Source organism: Suricata suricatta, chromosome 17 (genome assembly GCF_006229205.1).
Source record: "Suricata suricatta isolate VVHF042 chromosome 17, meerkat_22Aug2017_6uvM2_HiC, whole genome shotgun sequence".
NCBI lineage: Eukaryota > Metazoa > Chordata > Mammalia > Carnivora > Herpestidae > Suricata > Suricata suricatta.
The window spans coordinates 14,991,947-15,011,884 of NC_043716.1; the positions used below are offsets into that span (position 1 = coordinate 14,991,947).

General features: G+C 46.8%; 1 protein-coding gene across 1 annotated transcript in view; it reads right to left on the reverse strand.

Annotated features, from left to right (window-relative positions):
* The window catches only part of ABR (ABR activator of RhoGEF and GTPase), a 181,285-nt gene extending 161,479 nt beyond the window's left edge, over positions 1-19,806 (reverse strand). Inside the window, exon 1 of the mRNA XM_029927280.1 lies at positions 18,635-19,806. Within this exon, the coding sequence (XP_029783140.1) occupies positions 18,635-19,679 (1,045 nt within the window). The 5' untranslated portion in view covers positions 19,680-19,806. The remainder of the gene's footprint in view (positions 1-18,634) is intronic.
* Between the last annotated feature and the right edge of the window lie 132 nt (positions 19,807-19,938).

A 19,938-nucleotide genomic window follows, 5' to 3' on the forward strand; every position in this document is an offset into this window, starting at 1 on the left:
TGGAGAACTAACACTGAATACGGTTTTGATCTTTTGTGTGCCTTGGCCACTCACATCTAGCTCAGCAAGACAGTCGCCAAAGTTATTTTGACCAGGAAATGGCAATCTCCAGCCTCCAGATGCAAATCTTGTTTACTGGCTCACTCAACGGAGTGATAATCCTTGCCTGAGGCAGACAGAAAACTTGGCGGCCCCGACACTTATCATGGATTACTTCGTTCAATTCTTACAATATTCCAGAAGGTATATGCTATTGACAGGTCCATTTTACAGATGAGAAAATGGAGGCACAGAGGGGTGAACTAACTTTTTAAAGTCCTCACAGCTACTAAATATGGCTCAAGGGTCTGCACCCTTGATTACCATAAGCCAGTCCCCTCCTTCAGCAAGCCCCCTGAAGTGGGGGTAACACTGAAATTACCATAAGAGGCAGAATGAAACAAGTGTTGAATTCAGACACAAAGACAAGGACAGAGGAAGGAGCCACAGCTGGGATGACAGGGTTGGACTCTAGAGTATTTTTCACCCTTTTGAGAATCAGCTGAAGGAGTGTGACATTCCCCAGCAAATCCTTAAATGGAGCTGTGAAGAATCCGTAAGAGTCAGCTCATCTGACCACAGTGGAGATCCAGAGTTTGTCCTAACACAGATCTTTCTTGTAGGTATGACATTAAACAAGCTCTCGCCCAGGGACCAAGAAAAAGAGCTGGCTAGTTCCACCTTTCAGTTTCTAAAACCTCTTGCTTTCGCAGTGTGCTTCGGTGGGAGGCAGGTCAGCCTGGGAAGTGGTTGGACAAGAAAGTGCAGATCCTGTGTTTTCTTTCCATTCTGTGCCTGTGACTGATTCACCAAAAGACTGATGTGCAGGGACAGAAGAAAGCTGTCAGTCAATTTGGAAGCCAAAGAGCAAACTAAGTAAGTCTGAATTATGGTCACTGACGTCACTGTTCTAGGTCACAAAAGTTCTGTGTTAGCTTCTCAGAAACGGTGTGCAAACTGTGGCAAAAACAGTGTCTTAACCCCATGGTGATCTCAATTCTTCAAGAATGACAGGCTCCGTGGTTCCAAAAAAATGAAATGGTTAAAAAAAAGCAGTGTAGACACTTTCTGTTTTGAAGAGATGTGAAATGATGTACAGGACTTCTTTTTGTTTCTTCTTTTCTTAATCCTAAAGATTTAGTCTGTATAGGGTCCCTCCTAAAAATGTATTTTAAATGTACTAAAAAACCAATTTTTTAAATTTATGGTACATACATTTGATTATATTATAAATATATATATCTCTCCTCCATGAGTAACTGCCTTAAGTTTAAATTAACTATTTTGGCACAATTTGAAAGAAGAGAGGTGCCTGGGTGGCTCAGTTGGTTAAGTGTCCGACTTCGGCTCAGGTCATGATCTAGCAGTTCATGGGTTTGAGCCCTATAGGAAGCGTCAGCACAGAAGGAGTGACCGGTCGAACTATAGCTCCTCAGAGGGAAGCTCCCCTTCTTGTCAAGGGGAAGCACCCTCCCACAAGTAGAGCAACAGCTCTCGGGACTCTTCCATGCGCCCTGCACACGTGCCCCTGATGTGTTTAAATGCCAAGGTCTGGTCAGCCCCTGACCTTTAAAAATAAGGGTCTACCACAATTCCTCCTCCTTATCCCTTGAGAGTTCTCATCCTTCCATAAGGTCATAGGGAAGTATGCTTTAGCAAGCAGGGTCACAAAGGGGACAGTCTGGAAAATAAGAAACTTGGCCTATTTTTATGCTTTGCTTATTCGACAGTAGCTCCTTTGGTTATTGTATAAAAGCTACAAACTGCTAATAAAGAAGGACACTTTTGGTGGCAATGGCTCTGAGTGTCCCTCCCGTCCCCTGACTTTCTGTCTCCTCTTTCTTCCTCATTCCCTTACCTCGGGTCTCTTTTCAGATTGTCGCGGCCATGACAGAGCCCCGAATCGGGCTCTGTGCTGACAGGTCAGAGCCTGGAGTTTGTCTTTGGATTCTATGTCTCCCTCTCTCTCTGACCCTCCCCTGCTCCCACTGTCTCTTTCTCTCTCTCAAAAATAAATAAAACATAAAAAAAATTTTTTTTAATAAAAATGAAAACATTGTTTCCCTCCTTCTCCCCCCAGTAAACCGGACAAAAACCAAAGACAAGATGGTCACCTATAGGAACATTTCACAAGCTAAAAGTAGCAACCAGAAAATAAACCTGGGTAGATGTTGATTTGGGGACTTTAATATGACCGTGGTGGCAAGGAGAGTTGAAGGTCCCCCAAAGATTCCTGCTCCAGCCCCTTCCCCAGAGCATGGCTGTTGCTGGAAGGAAGTTGCTGCCAGGTGGGGGGTTCACTCGCCAGGACCCCTGCATCTAAGAGGGGTCACGGGCCTGGTCTTTGTCAATGCAATGTGAGTGAAAGAAATGGTATCACTTCTGGGCTAAGAGGAGTTAAGAAGCACGTGTGTCTTCACTCTCTTGTTTGCCCAGTGCACTCCGGAAGCTGAGAACTACAGGACCTGGAGGGGGGCCCCCCGTGCACCAGGGCACTGGAGCCTGGGTTCTGAGTGACCTCGGGAAGCAAACCTGCCCATCGGGAACACCTACATCGCTGTCATGGGAACCAGAAGAAACCTCACCCGTTAAACCACTAACACGTTTGAGTTGATTTGTTACAGAGGGGAGTACTACTCTGACAGTTATATTCCAAGGTGCTCAGATGAGGGGCTGGAGGAGGGAGTAAAGGCTTATTAGTGAGTGAGGATGCACACTAGGAAAGAAGTACTTTTTTCTTCTATGGAAAACTCTTTAGCACATGGATTGTAAACTCAAATGCCTAAGACACTAGGCAGAGTGTAATACTAGTGTAATTAACACCTTAGCAGCAGTTAGAATGCAACAGGCAGCTCTAAGCACTAATACAAACTCACTCACTTCTCACAAATTTGTTAGGTAAGCTATTAATATAACCCCCATTCTGCAGATGAGGAAACTAGGGCCCACTGGAGTTAAGTAATTTGCTTAAGGTTATGCAGCTAGTAAGAGGCAGACGCAAGCTGCAAGGCCAGGAGGCCCAGCTCCAGAGACTTGCTTGTTCACCACACTATACACACACCCCACCCAACAGGGCCAGACTGGGGCTGTAGCAGTCACTGAAACCAGGCCCCGTCTGAAGGGGTCGGCTGTTCACCTGATGATTTCCACGTGTACCGGAGATCTTCCCATCTTTCAGGAAAAGCCAGAAATCCAGATTTTTATGTACCATTTCCAGATTTTAAATTGTTTCCATTTTGTTTTAACCCTCTGTCACCCAAAGTGCGGCAGCAGACTGCATGTAGCCCAAGGCCAGCCACCTGCCTCCTGGCTTTCTGGCAACTGTCTCCTAGGACCTTGAGTCTTCTGCTTGTGCAAAGGCCCTGGGGAATTCTGGGTCTGGTAGTCAGAAGGAGAGTCAATTCTGCAAACAACAGCTCCTTCAGGCCCATTGATATGAATAATTAATTTCTGTTTCCTCACTGCCAGCCCCCAAGCCCAGCGTTCAGGAAGCATCTCTGTCCCTTTCTGAGACAATGAGGACGGGCACGGGGGAGCCTGGAGACGTTCAGGGAGCCCCATAATGAAATCCGGACTGGTGGCCTGCGCTCAAAGGGAGCTGGTGGATACCGGGAGAGGCCTGTGTGGGTGTGCTCCCTGCCTGGCAGCCTTGGGAAAGGTATCAGAGCATCCAAAGAGGCTCATTAGAGACTGACCCTCCTGTGGCTTTCACAGCTGTCAGTGGGAAAGGGCTCTGAATTCCTCAAGATGCTTTATAATAAAACTAAAAGGCACAATTATGCAACCAAACTGGAGGCAAGGCAGCTGCACACAACACAGGGCTCTCTCCACAAGCAGACGCAGCCTTGGCTAGCCAACGCTGAGGACTCATCTTGCTCCCCAGGCTGTGACTGTGAGACCCCGTAATTGGATGCTCTGCTGCTCCAGCTCTTGGATTATTCACACCGCAGGATTTCCAGAAACCTCAGGTTTCAGTTAAGGATATGCCCAGGCAACAAGACGAGCCTCCAACCATTTTTCACCCTTGTTGTCTACTTCAGCAATGCATATGGCTAACACACATCATATACCGTGTGTCAGCAGCTTTTCTAAGTGCTTCATATATTAAGTTATTTAATGTTTACACCAACTTTGGTGTTGATATCATATTATTATCACCTTCAGTCTACAGATATGGAAACTGAGGCAGGAAAAATTTAAGTTAGCTCACAGCTGCATGACAGTACGTGGCAGAACTAGGCTTTGAACGCAGGCAGTGCAGTTCCAGACGGTGTGCTCTTGACCATCCCACCAGTGCCAGTTTGCATTTACGCAGAGCTTATATGCCAGGCCCTGTGCCACGTACTTTCTGTATATTATTTCATTTAATCTCTACAATACCAGGTGAGATATCTTCATCTCCATTGTAGAGAAGAGAAAACAGGTTTATGGAAAAGTGAAGTACCTTGGTCAAGGGCACAATATAACAAGTGGCCTACAGACTGGATCCAAAGCTAGGCTTCTCTGGCTCAAAGCCAGGCTCTTAACCATGACCTGGTACAGAGTAGCAGTTCATCTAACTTACCAGTGTTCATGAAGTTTAGACTTGGAAAACCATCTAGTCTAACCCCCTTATTTTACAGGTGTGGAGATGTAGCCTAGAGAGATTAAGAGTGGCTATGGAGGCGCCTGGCTGCCTCCGTTGGTAGAGCATACGACTCTTGATCTTGGGGTTATGAGTTCAAGCTCCATGTTGGGTACAGAGTTTACTAAAAAAAATAATAATAAAATAAAAAGTTAGTGGTGGGTTGTACTAGAGTAACTTTGGCCCCAGAAAGAGCTGGGGTTCCAATCCTAGCTTTGTCATATTAGCTGTGACTTGGGCAAGTGACTCAATATTTCTAGACTATTAGTATGGAATAGGAATAATAATAGTCTCAAAGACTGTAAATTATGTGTGTAATATACACTTCTAGTAAACACTCAGCCTGGCAAAACCATTTCATTATAGTTGGGTGGTCCCCAAATTACAGATTGGTAATTTCAAATTTTTGCTTACAAATCCGTTCTTTATGGCTTGGAATCATATGTAAGTGGTGAGGAGGTTGCCAGAATGGTCCCCAAAGTCAAATTAACAAAACGAAGATCTTGGAAAACTGCATTGCATTTCTGAAACTTTTCTGAGTGTCACCCTCATGGTGCAAATTCCCCAAGGAAATGACGTTTATCGGAGATCTGAGAAATTAGACAAATGTTTAGGCTTCTCCCCTCACAAATAAAGTTCATATACTTCCAGATCAATGGCACCATGGACGAGATCAGTTTCTATGGTTTTTAATTCTAGTATCCTTTTCACTATGGTAGGGATTTCATGATTTTGCACATGGAACAATGGACTGTGCTGTGATGGCTTGTTTGGTCCTTTTGCACAAACACCAATATTGCCGATGTACATTTGGTTTCATTTTGGGGGTTCTCATATTTGGTTGCCAGGGGTGATTGTTTATCAGGGGATGCTTGTGTGACCAGCACCTCATAATAGTCTCAAACCTTCAGACCCAAACAGACTTCCTTGGGAGTAGACAGTCCATGCATGTCTTTGTAGTCTGCTCTGAGAGAGAGAGCACTGCTAAATGGCCTCAGATGAGGAAAGACATCAAAGCCTATGCTGGGCCTCTGGGGAATCCACCGATACATACATTTTTCTTGCTGCTTTTGCTCTGTATCATCTGTAAAAAATCTTAGCCATGAAATCTGCTATGGAGCTCTACAAAATCCTTCTAGGAAATAACTGAATAAAACAATGGTGAAACAATTTAGCAGTTTCTAACAACATCTTTCACATTTTTGAGACCCACCTTCTGGTATACTGTGGTTACCACTTGGCCTCAGTGAGAAGGGTACTTAGAGGGGCTTTTTGTGTGTGTTTGCTTTGTTTTTTTTAGAGCTTCCTTTTGCATGTTTATTCAGTTTTGAGAGAGAGAAAGCACTTGCTTGTGAGCAGGGGAGGGACAGAAAGAGGAAGACAGAGGTTCCAAAGCTGGCTTCATGCTGACAGCAGAGGGAGAGCCTGATGTGGAGCTTGAACTCAGAAACCATGAGACATTGACCTGAGCCAAAGTCAGATGCTTAACTGAGCCACCTAGGCGCTCCTGTTTTGTTTTTTTAAAGGTGTCTCATCTCTTTTTGTTTCTTTTTTTGAAGTTTTTATTTATTTATTTATTTATTTATTTTTGAGAGAGAAAGAGAGAGAGAGAGTGAGAGGGAGGGAGAGAGGGATGGAGGGAGGGAGAGGGCACAAGTGGGGGAGGGGCAGAGAAAGGGAAAGAAAAAGAATACCAAGCAGGCTCCACACTGTCAGTGCAGAGCTTGATGGAGGGCTCAAACTGATGAACTGTAAGATCATGACCTGAGCCAAAATCAAGAGTCTGATGCTTAATCGACTAAGCTACCCAGGCACCCCTGTTTTTGTTTTTTTAATGTAGATCTAGAGTTAGGTCTGAGATCCTGCATTTCTGTCTTTCCTTTTCTTTAAGTAGGCTCCATGCCCAACATGGAGCCTGAACTCAAGACCCTGAGATCAAGAATCACATACTCCATTGACTGAGCCAGCCAAGTGTCCTGGGAACTTAAAGGTTTTGAGGAAATTACTTTGATTTCTGAAACTCCAAACAGTCATTCTTCTTTATGAATATAAGTCAGGTGTTTGTATCAGTCAGGATAAACTAGGTGATGCTGCAGTAACAAAGAGCACCAAACATTGCGGTGGCTTAAAATAACAATAGTTTCTATTTCACTCTAGTACACGTCCATTAATGATTGACTGGGAGCTCTGTTCTGTGTTGCCCTCCCCCTAGGACTCAGGCTGACCAGCTTAATCATTGTACATTGCAGTAGTGAAGAGGGAAAAGAGGTCTCATACCAGCATTAAATGCTCTGGTCCAGAAGTTGCACACACCACTTCCATTCAACCTCACTGGTTAGAACCAGGCAAAGGTTCCTACCCAATTTCAAGGGAACCAGGGAATGTAATCCTACCTCCCATGTTCGTGGAAAACAAGGGGAACCAAAATATTTAGTTTACAGTCTTAATGACTAGCACACATCTCCATTAGTTGGAGAAGACCTACTTGGCCAGGTTTGAAGTATCATCCTTTTTCTTCATTGTCCACATTCAGGAAACAACATACTCCCATCAGTAAGAGGGACACAAAATGGCAGATTCTGAACTGGTGGGCAGGCAGATGTGGTAGTAAGCTGAAGGGCACATGTCAAAATCTCTTCAGGGGCATTTGAGGTTGAAAATGGCTTCAGGAGGAAAAAATCCACTATAGCGCATGAGAATAATGGCTCTAGAATATTATTATTAATTGATTCTACTGATCCAAAAACAAAAGAGGTGGGGGAGAAAGAGATGAAGATAAAAGCAAAGAGGAAGAGGAAGAAGAGGACAGAAAAAAAGCAAAAGATCTTTACGTGCTTAGAAATACCAGTAATCTGCCCAGGTTGTCCAAAGCCCACAAAATTCTTACTTCAAAAGGTACATTCTTCTTTTTTTTCCCTTTAATAAATACAATAATACACCAGCATTGTGCTAGGGGCAGGGAGACTAGAATTTTTTAAAGTGGTCCATTTCTAACACACATACATTGTAAGGGGTTAGAATCCAGTGGGGGAGACAGAGAGCAACCCTTTTTAAACAATATTATAACTGCTCGAGTGAGCGTATGTGCAAAGTGCAGGGAAGAACCAGTGTGGTTAACCCTGGGCTAGTTTTCCAAAAACCAATCATAGTCTCCTTCTCTTTTTAATGCTCTTTACAACAGAAGCTGAAGGGCTGAAATCCCTGATCCCCCCACGTGATGTTGGCCAATAGCATGAAAGCAGCAGTTGCTAGGTAGGGTTTGGTGGGCGGGAGCTTTTTAAAGGGCCAGCCAGTGCGATCACTACTGTCCTCTGCACCCTACTCTGTCTCCAAAACATGAGCACACATCTGGTGATGCAGCAGATTTGCTTTTAACCATGAGACAACAAGCAAGAGGACAAACACCTTTCCGCTAAATAACAGGAATTCTGGGCCCCTGAGAGTGCTGCTAAGCTATCCCAGAAAGCCCGCATCTGGAGTTCTTGGGATTGGAGGAAAACAGAGCCCTATATGGTCAGGGCATTGTGTTAGTTTCTATTGCTGTTAATGAACGATCTTGGATTTCATGGCTTCAAATGACACCAGTTTACTATCTATAGGTGAGAAGTCTGGCAGGGCCTGTCACGGGCTAACTTCAAGGTGCTGGCAGGGGCTGGATTCCTTTCTGGAGGCTCAAGAAGACAATTAGTTTCCTTGTTGTTTCCAGTTTCCAAAGGCTGCTCATTCATACTGCTTGGCTCAAGGTCCCCTTCCCTCCTCTTCAAAGTCAGCAACAGTGGGTTGAGTCCTTATCATATTGCATCGCTCTGACCTCTTCTACCTCCTTCTTACATTTTGAAGACCTTTGTTACACCATTGAGCCCACCTGGATAAGCCACAATTCTCTCCCCATGGCAAGGTCCTTAATTTGACCACATTTGCAAGGTTCCGTTTGCCATGTAAGAGAACAGACTCCTAGGTTCCAGGGATTGGGACGTGGACATCCTTGGGGGCCATTATTCTGCATGTCAGTCATTGTGGCACAGATTTCTCTTATCTGCAGACAAACGCACTCCTGACACCCAGCTCTTGGGTCTGCCTAGGAAAGCAGGGGAGGCTTTACAGAGGAAGTACCTCCTAGCTGAGACCTGAGGGATGAACAGAAATTTGTCATATGGACAAATATGGAAAGGGCATTCAGGGAAAGGGAGCAGCACATGCAGAGGAATAAGGATGCAGAGTGTGTCTAGAAAGTCCAAGCACTCAGGATTGCTGGAGCATGAAGTATATGCATGTGGGGGCGGGGGGGGGTCAGATCACAAATGGCTGGGCACATTTGCATCTAAGAAGCTCAGATTTACTTTGTAGGTGGTAGAGAGTGACTAAAGAATGCAGCAGGGGGTACCTAATTAGATTTAGGGGTGAGAGCCATCCCTTTGGTTTTAATATGGAAGGTAACTGGGGGCTGAAGGAGAAAGGCTGAGGCTGGAGGCAGAACAGCTGGTTAATGTGCTGGTTTAGATCAGGGGCATTGAAATGAACGTCTAGATACTCATAAACATTGTTTGAGTGCTTCTGATATGCCAGAGCACTGTGACACTCTGGGGCTACCGAGGCAAGTAAGACCCAGGTCACAACAAGGGTGCCTCTCACCATGGCCACCACAATCCTAAGGCAGAAAGGAAGGGTGCTCATGGAACTCAAGTTTGGGATCCTCTGCCCTCTTGCCCCAAGTCTGGAAAACAGACGGAGCGGGGATGGCCCGGAGGTGGTGGGGGGGAGGAATTCAAAAGGCACCAGGGCCATCTCAATGATGCGGAAGCAACTGAAGCAGCAGATGGTCCTTTCCAGTGCATATGTCACCCAAGCCTGGCCTAGTTATTTTAACATATACAGATTTTTAGTGTTTATTTATTTATTTATTTATTTATTTTTGAGAGAGAAAGAGCACAAGCAAGGGAGGAGCACAGACAGAGGGAGAGAGTCCCAAGTAGGGATTGAGATCATTACTTGAGCTGAAATCAAGAGTTAGACGCTTAACCAATGGAGCCATCCAGGTGTGCCTGGCCTAGTTATTTTATGTTATATTTTTTAAGTTTGTTTATTTATTTTGAGAGAGACAGAGAGTGCAAGCAGGGGAGGGGCAGAGGATCACAGCAGTGAGCCTGACCAGGGCTCGAACCCACAACCCGTGAGATCATGACCTGAGCCGGAGTCAGACCCTTAACTGAATGAGCCATCCAGATGCCCCTGGCAACGATATTATATTGTTGCATGTGGTAAGTTAGAAAAGGAAATGGTGTAGTCAGAGGAGAAGACTGGACCCAAATACAGTCCCCCCGACAGAAATGGTCTGGAATTAGAAACGAGGGATGGTTGCACCACTTTAAGAATGTACGAAAAACCCATTACTGCATAGTTCAAAGGGGTGGGTTTTATACTATGTGAATTAGCTCTCCAAAAAAAGTAATTTTTGAAATAGGAGAAGAAAATAACCCCAGCACTTAGCCCTAAGGGAACCCGGCTTGTTAGTTAACTGGCCAGAGTCTTGGCTTTCCTCATCTGCAAAGTGAGAAGAGTGGCACTTACAGAAGGTAAAGGACAGTTGACTGTGCTGAATATTAATGTGACCTGACACAGTGCTTTGCTGGTTGTAGTTGCTAAATACACTCTAGTTCTTTTACTAAGTGCCAATAACATTTTTTAAATGATCATTTTCTCAGCAGCCACAAGATGTGCCATAAGTTGGAGGCAAGCCCCTTTCAGACGATCCTGTCTCAGGCAGACTAGAGCAGGGATCAGATGGGGAGACAGCAACACGAACTGAAACCCACGCTCCAGCGGAGAGACTGCAGATCCACTCTGGAGCCATGCAGCGCAGAAATAGCAAGAGACTCGCGTGGCATAAATACAGCTACACGCGGTGGCAGTAAAGGAAGTCAGTGGGCACAGAGATTTCTGCTTATAATTCTGGTTGGGTACACAAACCGGTCCGGTTTCCAAAACAGCCAAGTCTGCGCCAACACCTGGACCAGTCCACGTGGCAACAACACGGCCCCAACGTTGAGACATGGCCCAGGCCCCACTCTCCTCACTCTGGCTCCTCCACACCACAGTGAGCCCAAAACAAACCTTATACAACCAGAATTTTCTAGCACAGTACCAAGGCAGGGGATTTGTTTTGTCACTGAACTTCTCACTTGTGATATTCCAAGGTCAACCAAATACTCATCGAGCGCCTGCCATGTGCCTGGCCCTGTGAAGGGTATTGTGAAAGAGAAAAAGAAGCCATGATCCCTGCTTGCAAGGGGCCAGCTAACCTCTGAGTGTGAAAGCTACACTTCACAGTAAACACAGCAAAGGCATTGTGCCTTGCACAGGGCAGTGGTCCAGTCATTATTTGTCCCGTTGGGTCAATGAATTAATAGAGGGCACAATAATAAGAGAATTGTGTGAGTGTGGGGCTCACTCTAAGAACCACAAGATGGGTTGGAGTAGTTGGAAAAGGCTTGTGCCAGAGGCTGCTAGCTGCCTACTTAATATCAATTCGTCCATTTTTCCTTGTATCAGAGACCCTTTTTTATTTGAGGTGGCCATATGCCCAGATAAAATACTACATCTCCCAGCCTACCTTGTAGCTAGAGGTGGCTAATGAGATCTCAGCAGAAATAGTTAGGAGAGGCTACCAAGAAAGTGCCTTAAAAGGCAGACGAGGCACGCCTGGGTGGCTCAGTCGGTTAAGCCTGCGACTTTGGCTCAGGTCATGATCTTACGTTTGTGGGTTCAAGCCCCACGTCAGGCTCTGTGCTGACAGCTCAGAGCTTGGAGTCTGCCTTCGTATTTTGTGTCTCCCTCTCTCTCTGCCCCTCCTCCTCTCATGCTCTGTCTCTCTCTGTCTCAAAAATAAATAAAACATTAAAAAAAAAAAAAAGGCAGACACACAACTGCGACTTAGTCCTTCCTCCCTTTCTTCTGATTCTCATCTGAAATGTGAATGTAATGGCTGGATTTTCAGCAGCTATTTTGGACCATGAGGCAACCCTGAGACAGAAAAGCACAAATACAAAAGAAGCTCAAATTCCTGATGATCATGGAGTCACCATACTCTCCCTGAACTGTGTACTTCTGGCATTCTTTTACTTGAGAGAGAAAAAAACGTCTATCTTGCTTAAGCTACTTTTGTGGATTTTGTCAGACACAGCAACCCCCTATCTTAACCAATATAAGCTGCCATGGAAAAGTGAGGATTTGAAGGAAGGGTTGGTTTAGATGGGCGTGGAAGGGCATCTCAAAAGCTGGACAGAGCCCAGGAAAAGGCACTGGCAGGAATGAGCATTAGCTGAAAGCAAGTGGGTAGAGAGTAAGAAATCAAGAGAAGCCAGATGTCTATTTTATAGATGTCAGTGAAAAGAGGGATTAACTGGGGAAGGACCAGGGACCACAAAGGAATAAAAAAGCTTGTCTCCCTCCAAAGGAGCAAAACACCTGTGGACCTGCAGGGAGTAAGAAAGGAGAGAAAGAGGCAGACAAGAGGTGGGGGAACTTCATTACACAAAGAGATAGGAATGTGAGCTGTGGCCTGCACTTAGAACACCACCACCTCCATCTAACCCTCATTAAAGGCTTACGTGCCCCCGCCCTGTGCTGTGTACTTTTCATACACTTATCACCTTTAGGCTTCACAAGTCTTGTAACATAGTCCAATCCCCATCACCTGCATTTGGCAGACAAGGGATCCGAGGCTGAGAGAGACTCAGTAACTCAGCCAATGTAACCTGCAAGCTGGCTCACATCAACTCCAGTTTTCAGATGGGGAACGTGTTTGCACCATTGTTTCAAAACCAGAAAAATATGTCAAGATCCTGATCTTCAAACATAAAGATCCAGGGCCAATTGTAGAGTCAATTGCCTTGTGAATAGTCTCTTAACCAGAAGAAAAACAAATAGAGGAAAAGAAAAGTTTTGAGTCTTAGTTGTATTTACTGTGCATGTGTGGAGGAGGATGGGTTAGTTAAACAGAGCCACCCACACCCTCTGGCTGGCTGGTAGAGTGCTCCTGAGGGGGAGAGAGTGCTCAGCGGTGGTGATGGAGGAGAGAAGCAGGCTTTGAGAAGCCAAGTGGCGCCCTGTCAACTCCACTTACAAACGACTCACAGCCAATGACCGGCTCATGTGTCTCAGATAGTGTTTTAATATCTCTCCGCAACAGGGAATGGAAAAAAAAATTACTCTATCACAGCTAAGGCCGAAAATTCAACACTTGAATTAAGTTATTCAGACACATCTACTGAACACAAGGAATTCTTCTCGGAGCAAAAATCTCATTAGTCGCTCACGGGCAGGGGAGAAAACCCATCAGGTTACAAATGATCTAGGTAACATGAGTACCGAATAGGAAGTGCATTTCCCATGCAGATTAAAAATAAAAAGTCTCCTTTGGCAGCCTGGCAGAATCTGCTGGTAAGGCCTCCCAAGTACAGAACTCTAGAATTCTACAGCTGGCCCAGGACAGCACTACGTGCTGGAAGTTAGAGGGCTGTGCTTGTCAGACTGAGTTCAAGCGGATTTCATCACGAACTGTGACTCAGGGTAATTTCTTTACCTCTCCTATGTCCTTAGTCATTCATTTCAGAATTCACAAAATTCTTCTTCTTTTAATGTTTATTTATTTTTAAGAGAGACAGAGTGTGAGTGGGGGAGGGGAAGAGAGAGAGGGAGACACAGAATCCAAAGCGGACTCTAGTCTCCGAGCTGTCAGCACAGAGCCCCATATGGGGTTTGAACTCACGAACCGTGGGATCATAACCTGACCCAAAGTCAGATGCTTAACCAACTGAGCCGCCCAGGTGCCACAAGATTTACTAAGTTCCGCTGGAAAATGGTTTCTTCATCTAAAAACTTACGGTTTCTACCCTTGGAGCCAAAGGGTCAGTGAGAATTTTAAAGGCACGTCGCTGACTTTTACAGTCTTGGCCCTTCACACAGACCTGGCATGAAGTAAGACCTTGATAAATTCTTGTTGAGTGGAACAGATGAACAAATGAATGAATTTCAAGGACCTGCAAAAATAGAGACCACTTGCCCTCCACTGGCCAAAGTTTAGTGCAAGGAGAAAATGCTGCCAATTAAAAATACTAATGATACTTACTTTGTCATTTGACCTACAACCAGAATATCGGGTAAGTAGTTTCTGCCAAAGGGATGCCTGACTCTGAGAAGCCACCTTTGGGCTTGGCTGGAAGAGTATACCTAGGTCCCCAAGGAGTGCACCTGTGGTACAGGGGATGCCACCAGCTACAGAAGAGATGCATAAGCCCTGAGAAGGAAATGTCACCCAACTGCTGTGGCAGGAATGGCAAGGAAGCACGTCAACATGAAAGGGAAAATACCAGGGCTCTGCATGTGGGCACGCAGTTCTGTCTGCCCAAGAGTGCCCAGCTGAAGAGGGGAGATCTAAATCCAGCAGAGGGTCTGCTCACCTGTGAGGTCGAATCCACCCAAGAGCCCCAGGGGTGGGCAGCAGCCCTGATGGCTCACCCCAACAGCAGATGACCCCTGCCCCACCACACGGGTCTGCTGGGAACTTTCGTGATAGAGGAAACTAATGCACACAGACACATATACGCACTTGATGGTCACTGTGAGCCAGGGGCTTTGTTCAACTCTTCATATATCTTCTTGTATTTAATTTTCATACTACCCTGAGAAGTAGGAGCTATTACTGAGGCAGTAGGGCTTACTTGGTGTTTGTTTGAAAGCAAGGACTCAGGAAGTCAGACTGCTTGGATTCAAATCCCAAGTGTCACTCATAAGCTGAGTGACCTTAGGCAGGGCTATTGAAGCTCTCTGAGCCTTATGATTCTCACATGTAAAAGGGAAATAATAATACTGCCTGTCTTATGAAGCTGTTGTGAGGCACAAATGAGTACATACATGTAAAATGCTTAGAACATTTAAGTGTTAGCTACCCCTGTCATTCCTATCTAACAGAGACAAGTGGCTTGCCTGTGGCCTCACAACTGGCGAGGGGCAGAGTCAGGACACACAGGCCCGTCTTCAGAGCACACTTGACCCAACACGAGTCATTTTAGTTCTGCAACCCTCACCTCATTCACACCACCATGCTGATCCATGTTGTCATGGCCTGGTCTTAGTACCAACCCAGGCAGCAAGGTGCTCGAAGGAAGATACTAAAAGAACTGGCATTCTAAGTTAAACTCTGATTTGGCTACTATGTGTAGAAATAGACCCATATGTGTCTTTGTATGGGAATCTGCCTCTTATCTAAGAGAATATGGTCCTTTTCCAAGGAAAAGGGGCATCTCTGCATCTCTGACTCTCATGTGGCACTGTCCTCTTGAGAACATAAGACTGAATGGCCTGATAAAACCTGATTTCAGTTAAGGATCTCAGAATACAAATAACGGGCATGGTTGCTGGTGAAGAAGGAGAAACATGAGGGTCGGTCCAGCAAGAGAGCTTCATGAGCCAAGACACCATCCTGGGTCCTGCCCTGCTCCTGGAAGTTTCTAGAAAGAGCCAGAGCCTTGCTAGAAAAAGTATATGCATCCCAGAAAACCAAACCATCTGTGATTCCCATCTGGGAATGAGAGACTCTTTGAAGCATCTCAAAGAAAATGACCTGTAGTCATGGTTAGCCAACACTGTGCGTGCCTACCAGGTGTCAAGGTGTGTTCAAAGCCCTTGACACAAAATCCCATTTATTCCTCATATCAACAGTATGATGTAAGCAGTGTTTATCAGTCCCATTTCACAGATGCGAGACACAGAAGATTCAAATAACTTCTCCCAAGCACACACAAGTAGTCTAGCTTCAAAGCCCATAGTCCTTATCAGTATTTTCAAAACTTTTTGTCTAATCCACAGCAAGAAATACATTCTACTTCAGAATCCCATATACACTCACACATTTATACATAATAGAAACAAAGTTTTAAAACAGAATAACGCTCTATTCCATCTCATTAAAAAAATATCATTCAACAAATATTTATGGAACATCAGATATGTGTGAGACACTGTTCTAGGCTTTGAGGCTTGATGTCAGTGGGTGAAAGATAAAAATCCTTGCCCTCAAGGATGTGGAGAAAGAAGAACACTCTTGTACTGCTTGTGGGAATGCAAACTGGGGCAGCCACTCTGGAAAACAATATGGAGGTTCCTCAAAAAATAAAAAAATAGAACTACCTTATGATCCAGCAATTGCACTACAAGGAATTTATCCAAAGGATACAAAAGTGCTGATTCAAAGGGGTACATGCACTCCTTTGTTTATAGCAGCACTATCAACAATAGCCAAAGTATGGAAAGAGCCGAAATGTCCATCAACTGACAAATGCATAAAGAAGATGTGGTATATCTATACAATGGAATATTACTCAGCCATCAAAAAGAATGAAATCTCATTTGCAACAATGCGGATGGAACTAGAGTGTATTATGCTAAGCAAAATAAGTCAGTCAGGGAAAGGTAAGTATCATATGATTTCACTCACACATGGAATTTAAGATACAAAACAGATGAACATAGGGGAAAGGAAGCAAAACTAAGATAAAAACAGACAGGGAGACAAACCATAAGAGACTCTTAAATGCACAGAACAAACTGAGGCTTGCTGGAGGGGTACTGGGTTGAGGGATGGGGTAAATGGGGGATGGGCATTAAGGAGGGAACCGAGTGTTACATGTAAGCAATGAATCACTAAATTCTACTCCTGAAATTGTTAATATACTATATGTTAACTAACTTGGATTTTAATTAAAAAAAAAATCCTCGTCCTCTTGGACCTTGCCTTTTAACTGGAGAGAGTGAAAAAGATCAACACACAAAACGTAGCATTTGAAGTGGTAATTTGCCAAGTGCCATGGGGCTAAAATACAGCAGGGACGCCTAAGGGTGGACAAGGAAGGCCTCTCCTTGCTTTCTTTCCCCACGAGGCTGACTGCAGTGCTGCAGTGCGTTTTCACCCACCCTGTGAAAACCCCTGCCCCTTAATCCCTCCACTCTAGTGCCTCTCTGTCTGAAGGCTCTTTCTCCTAGATCGTGTGCACATGCACATGTTTGTGACTGTGCGCACGTGTGTATGCATGCATAAGCATGTGTGTATGTGTGTGCATACACACAGAGGCACTTCCTCAACTGGGGAGGTTTGGGAAGAAGGCCCCCCTACACGGCTGCTTCCATCCACATGCTTGCCCTGCAGAGGGGTCCTGGAATGGGGCTTGAACTACCACCCAGGCACCACTACCTGAAGTCATGACGTGCCAGACACGTGCCCTGCAGCTGGAGTCTTCAATCCAGGGGAAAGAGAATCTTTTAATCATTGTTCCAACCTGAGTGGGCACCTTCTATAATTCATTAGGCCAGAGGGAGTGCTAATTCCTAATCTGCATCAAGATGCTCTTTGTGCTAGAATGCCCTTAAGGAGAGAGGAGACACGTCACAGAATGAAAAATAACTCCCTGGAGAAAATCCAGCGCACTGGACACACCTGAAGGGGTGACTGATGTGGGTCTCAGGGAAGATGGGACTGGAGCCAGCTCTGAAGTAGCTCTGGGTAGCCTCTGTTGAGTATTTGGAACTTGGCACTAGAGTAAAATCTTCAGACTCTTCCCTTAAGTTAAAGGGGCACATAAAAATATTACTAGCATGGGCTAGTACCTGTGGGAGAAGCAGCCAATCTCTGCTAATGAATAACTGTAATTGATCACAACAGATGACTTGAAGAACCTTCCAAATGTGCTTTTAGCAAAGTGGACAGTTTTTCATTCAATGCAGACTCACCCAGATAAGATCTAATAATGGGGATTTTGGAACAATCCCAGCATCAGTGATTTCTCTCTTTCTCTTTTTTTTCCCTCCTTCACTGAGCAGGAAGGCATCTTAAGTTCTTGGTCACAGCCTGACCCAACTAGATATCAATTTATGCTTTCCCTGTAGCTGAGGAGACCCTGACAACTCCAGGGGCAGCAAAGGGGCAGTCACAGGCCCCCCCACATCCCTGTCTGTCCTTTCCTCTTAGCCCCATTACCATTCCGTGACCTGTGAGGAGCTGGGTGGCTGGGAGACACTCAATACATAAATAAGAAATATTTATTGAGTGCTTACTATGTGCAAGGCACCATATTGACTGCCACAAGGGTATTCAAAGATTGGCGAGGACTAGGTGCTGTCCTCAAATTAGAAGGCAACAGCAACTGACAGAAAACCCAAGTGGAGGTCTCTCACTTCAACAAGCACTTCATCTTTCTGAGCTTTTGTCTTCTCCTTTGTTAAACGAAGACATTGCACTAGACATGATCTCTGGGCACTAGGCCAGCTTGAAAACTATCATTCTATGCCCTCTCCTTTCCAATCAGGCTCCTAGGCTCCCAGGAAGCTGGTAGATCTAGGAAGGGAGCAGCCAGCAAAGGGAGGGGGCAATGAGGATTCTGTACCTTTCCCTGGGCGAGAGGATGTTTCAGTTGGCCAGAACACAAGATACAGGCTGGGGAAGATGACAGATAATTCAGAAAATGAAATGGAAGATTTAAACTTTCACACCAAGGAACGTAGGGGTAATGGGGAGACACTGGAGTTTGTGCAGAGAAAGATGCTATCATGTGGTGGAAAGGAATCTGACCAATCCGTGGGGGATGAGTATGAGGCAGGGAAGGCCATGATGTTACAATATAAGAGGATAAAGGTTAAGGCCTGAAGTGATAGATTCCTCCCACGTTCTAGTCACCTTGCAGCACTATTCCATCAGCCCATGGCCATCGCCATACTGCTCATTTTCATTAACTCGCCCAAGGCGAAATCACGTTGCACAATTTTTTTTTTTCAGTTCCACAAGTGGTTTCAAGATAAACATATACATTTTATCTCCCTTTTTCCCCAACTGCCTAAGGTTAAGCAGAACCAACAAGGTATGCCAGGGAGGGATGCAGGCAGGGGGCAAGAGCCCCCGGGATGCGCGAGGGGTGCGCCTACCTCCAGAAAAGCCGTCCTCGTGGTCCGAGCTGTTGTGGCTGCAGTCACTGCCCCTCTCAGGCGAGCTGTGGCTAGGCGAGTCCCGCTCCGGCACCCGCAGGAACCTCTTGCGCCGCCACGGGGGGAGATGCTCCCGAGCCCCGCGCTGGGGGTGCTCCTCCGCCGCCAGGGGCGAGCTCCGCCCGTCCTTGGCCTCCGCGTCCAGCTGCTCCAGGTCGCGGCTCCAACGCTGCTGCCGCCGGCCCCCAGGGATCAGGTGCATCCAGCGATGGGGGCTGCCCGCCCGCGCCGGCTTTTCGGCCTCGTCACGGGTCCCAAGCCGGCAGGGGGGTAGGAGCAAGTGGCCGAAGACGAATTTCTCGTTCAAATCCACCATCTCGAAGTCGTGGTCACTGCCGTTGCCCCCATCATCTGCGACCGAGGCGTCCGGCTCGCCCTCCTCGGAGCCCCGCCCCGCGCGGGTCCGGGAGGACAGCTCCACTCCCTGGGCGCTGGGGACCGTGTCATCGGGGCCGGGTGGTGCGCGGTCCTCCCGGGGTGTGAAGAGGAGGCGAGGCTGCAGCAGCTGCTGGTGGATGGCGGCGGTCAAGCTGCGCACCGCGCCCCCTGCCCCCGCAGCCCCGGGCCAAGTGGGAAGGTCGCGGCACCCGTAGGGAGTCCCGGCCTTGGGAGCCACCTCTGGGTGGGGGAGCCAGGGACCCGGGGGGTCTCCGCCACCGCCCGCGGCGCCCTCCTCCTCCCGCCGTGGCGGCGCCCGCTCCCGGCCGGCCGGCGCCAGCTCCTCTGCACCAGCTCCCCCGCGGTCGCCGTCTCCGCCCTCCAAGCGCCAGCAGCCGAGGTCCCCCTTCGCCCCAGTCAGGGCCGCCTCCAGGTAGGAGACTTTGAACTTCTCCTCAGCCAACACCTGTTGCAGCCGCTTCAGGTTGAGTTTGCAGCGCTCCAGCTCCCGCTCCATGTCCAGCACCGAGTCCAGCCGCATGACTGGTGCCTCCTCCCCGGGGAACTCGGCCTGCCAGTGGCGCTCAAAGTCCCGAGAGTCCCACATGGTGGCCGCCCCTTCGGGCCTCCCGGGCCCGGCTCCGGCGTGCGCCGCGGGCTGGGGTCGCGCCGGGCTTTTCCGGGAAGCCCGCGCTGGCGCAGTCGTCTGCCCTTCACTTCAGCCCCAGAAGAAAATAAGAGGAAAAAAAAAATAAAAGTTTTTCCCCTTCCGCCCTAGTGCCTTTTTTTTTTTCTCCTTCTGGGTTTCGCCTCCCTGACGTAAGCGGCCACCCGCCGCGGAGGCGGGCGTCTGGGGGCCCTGGGCC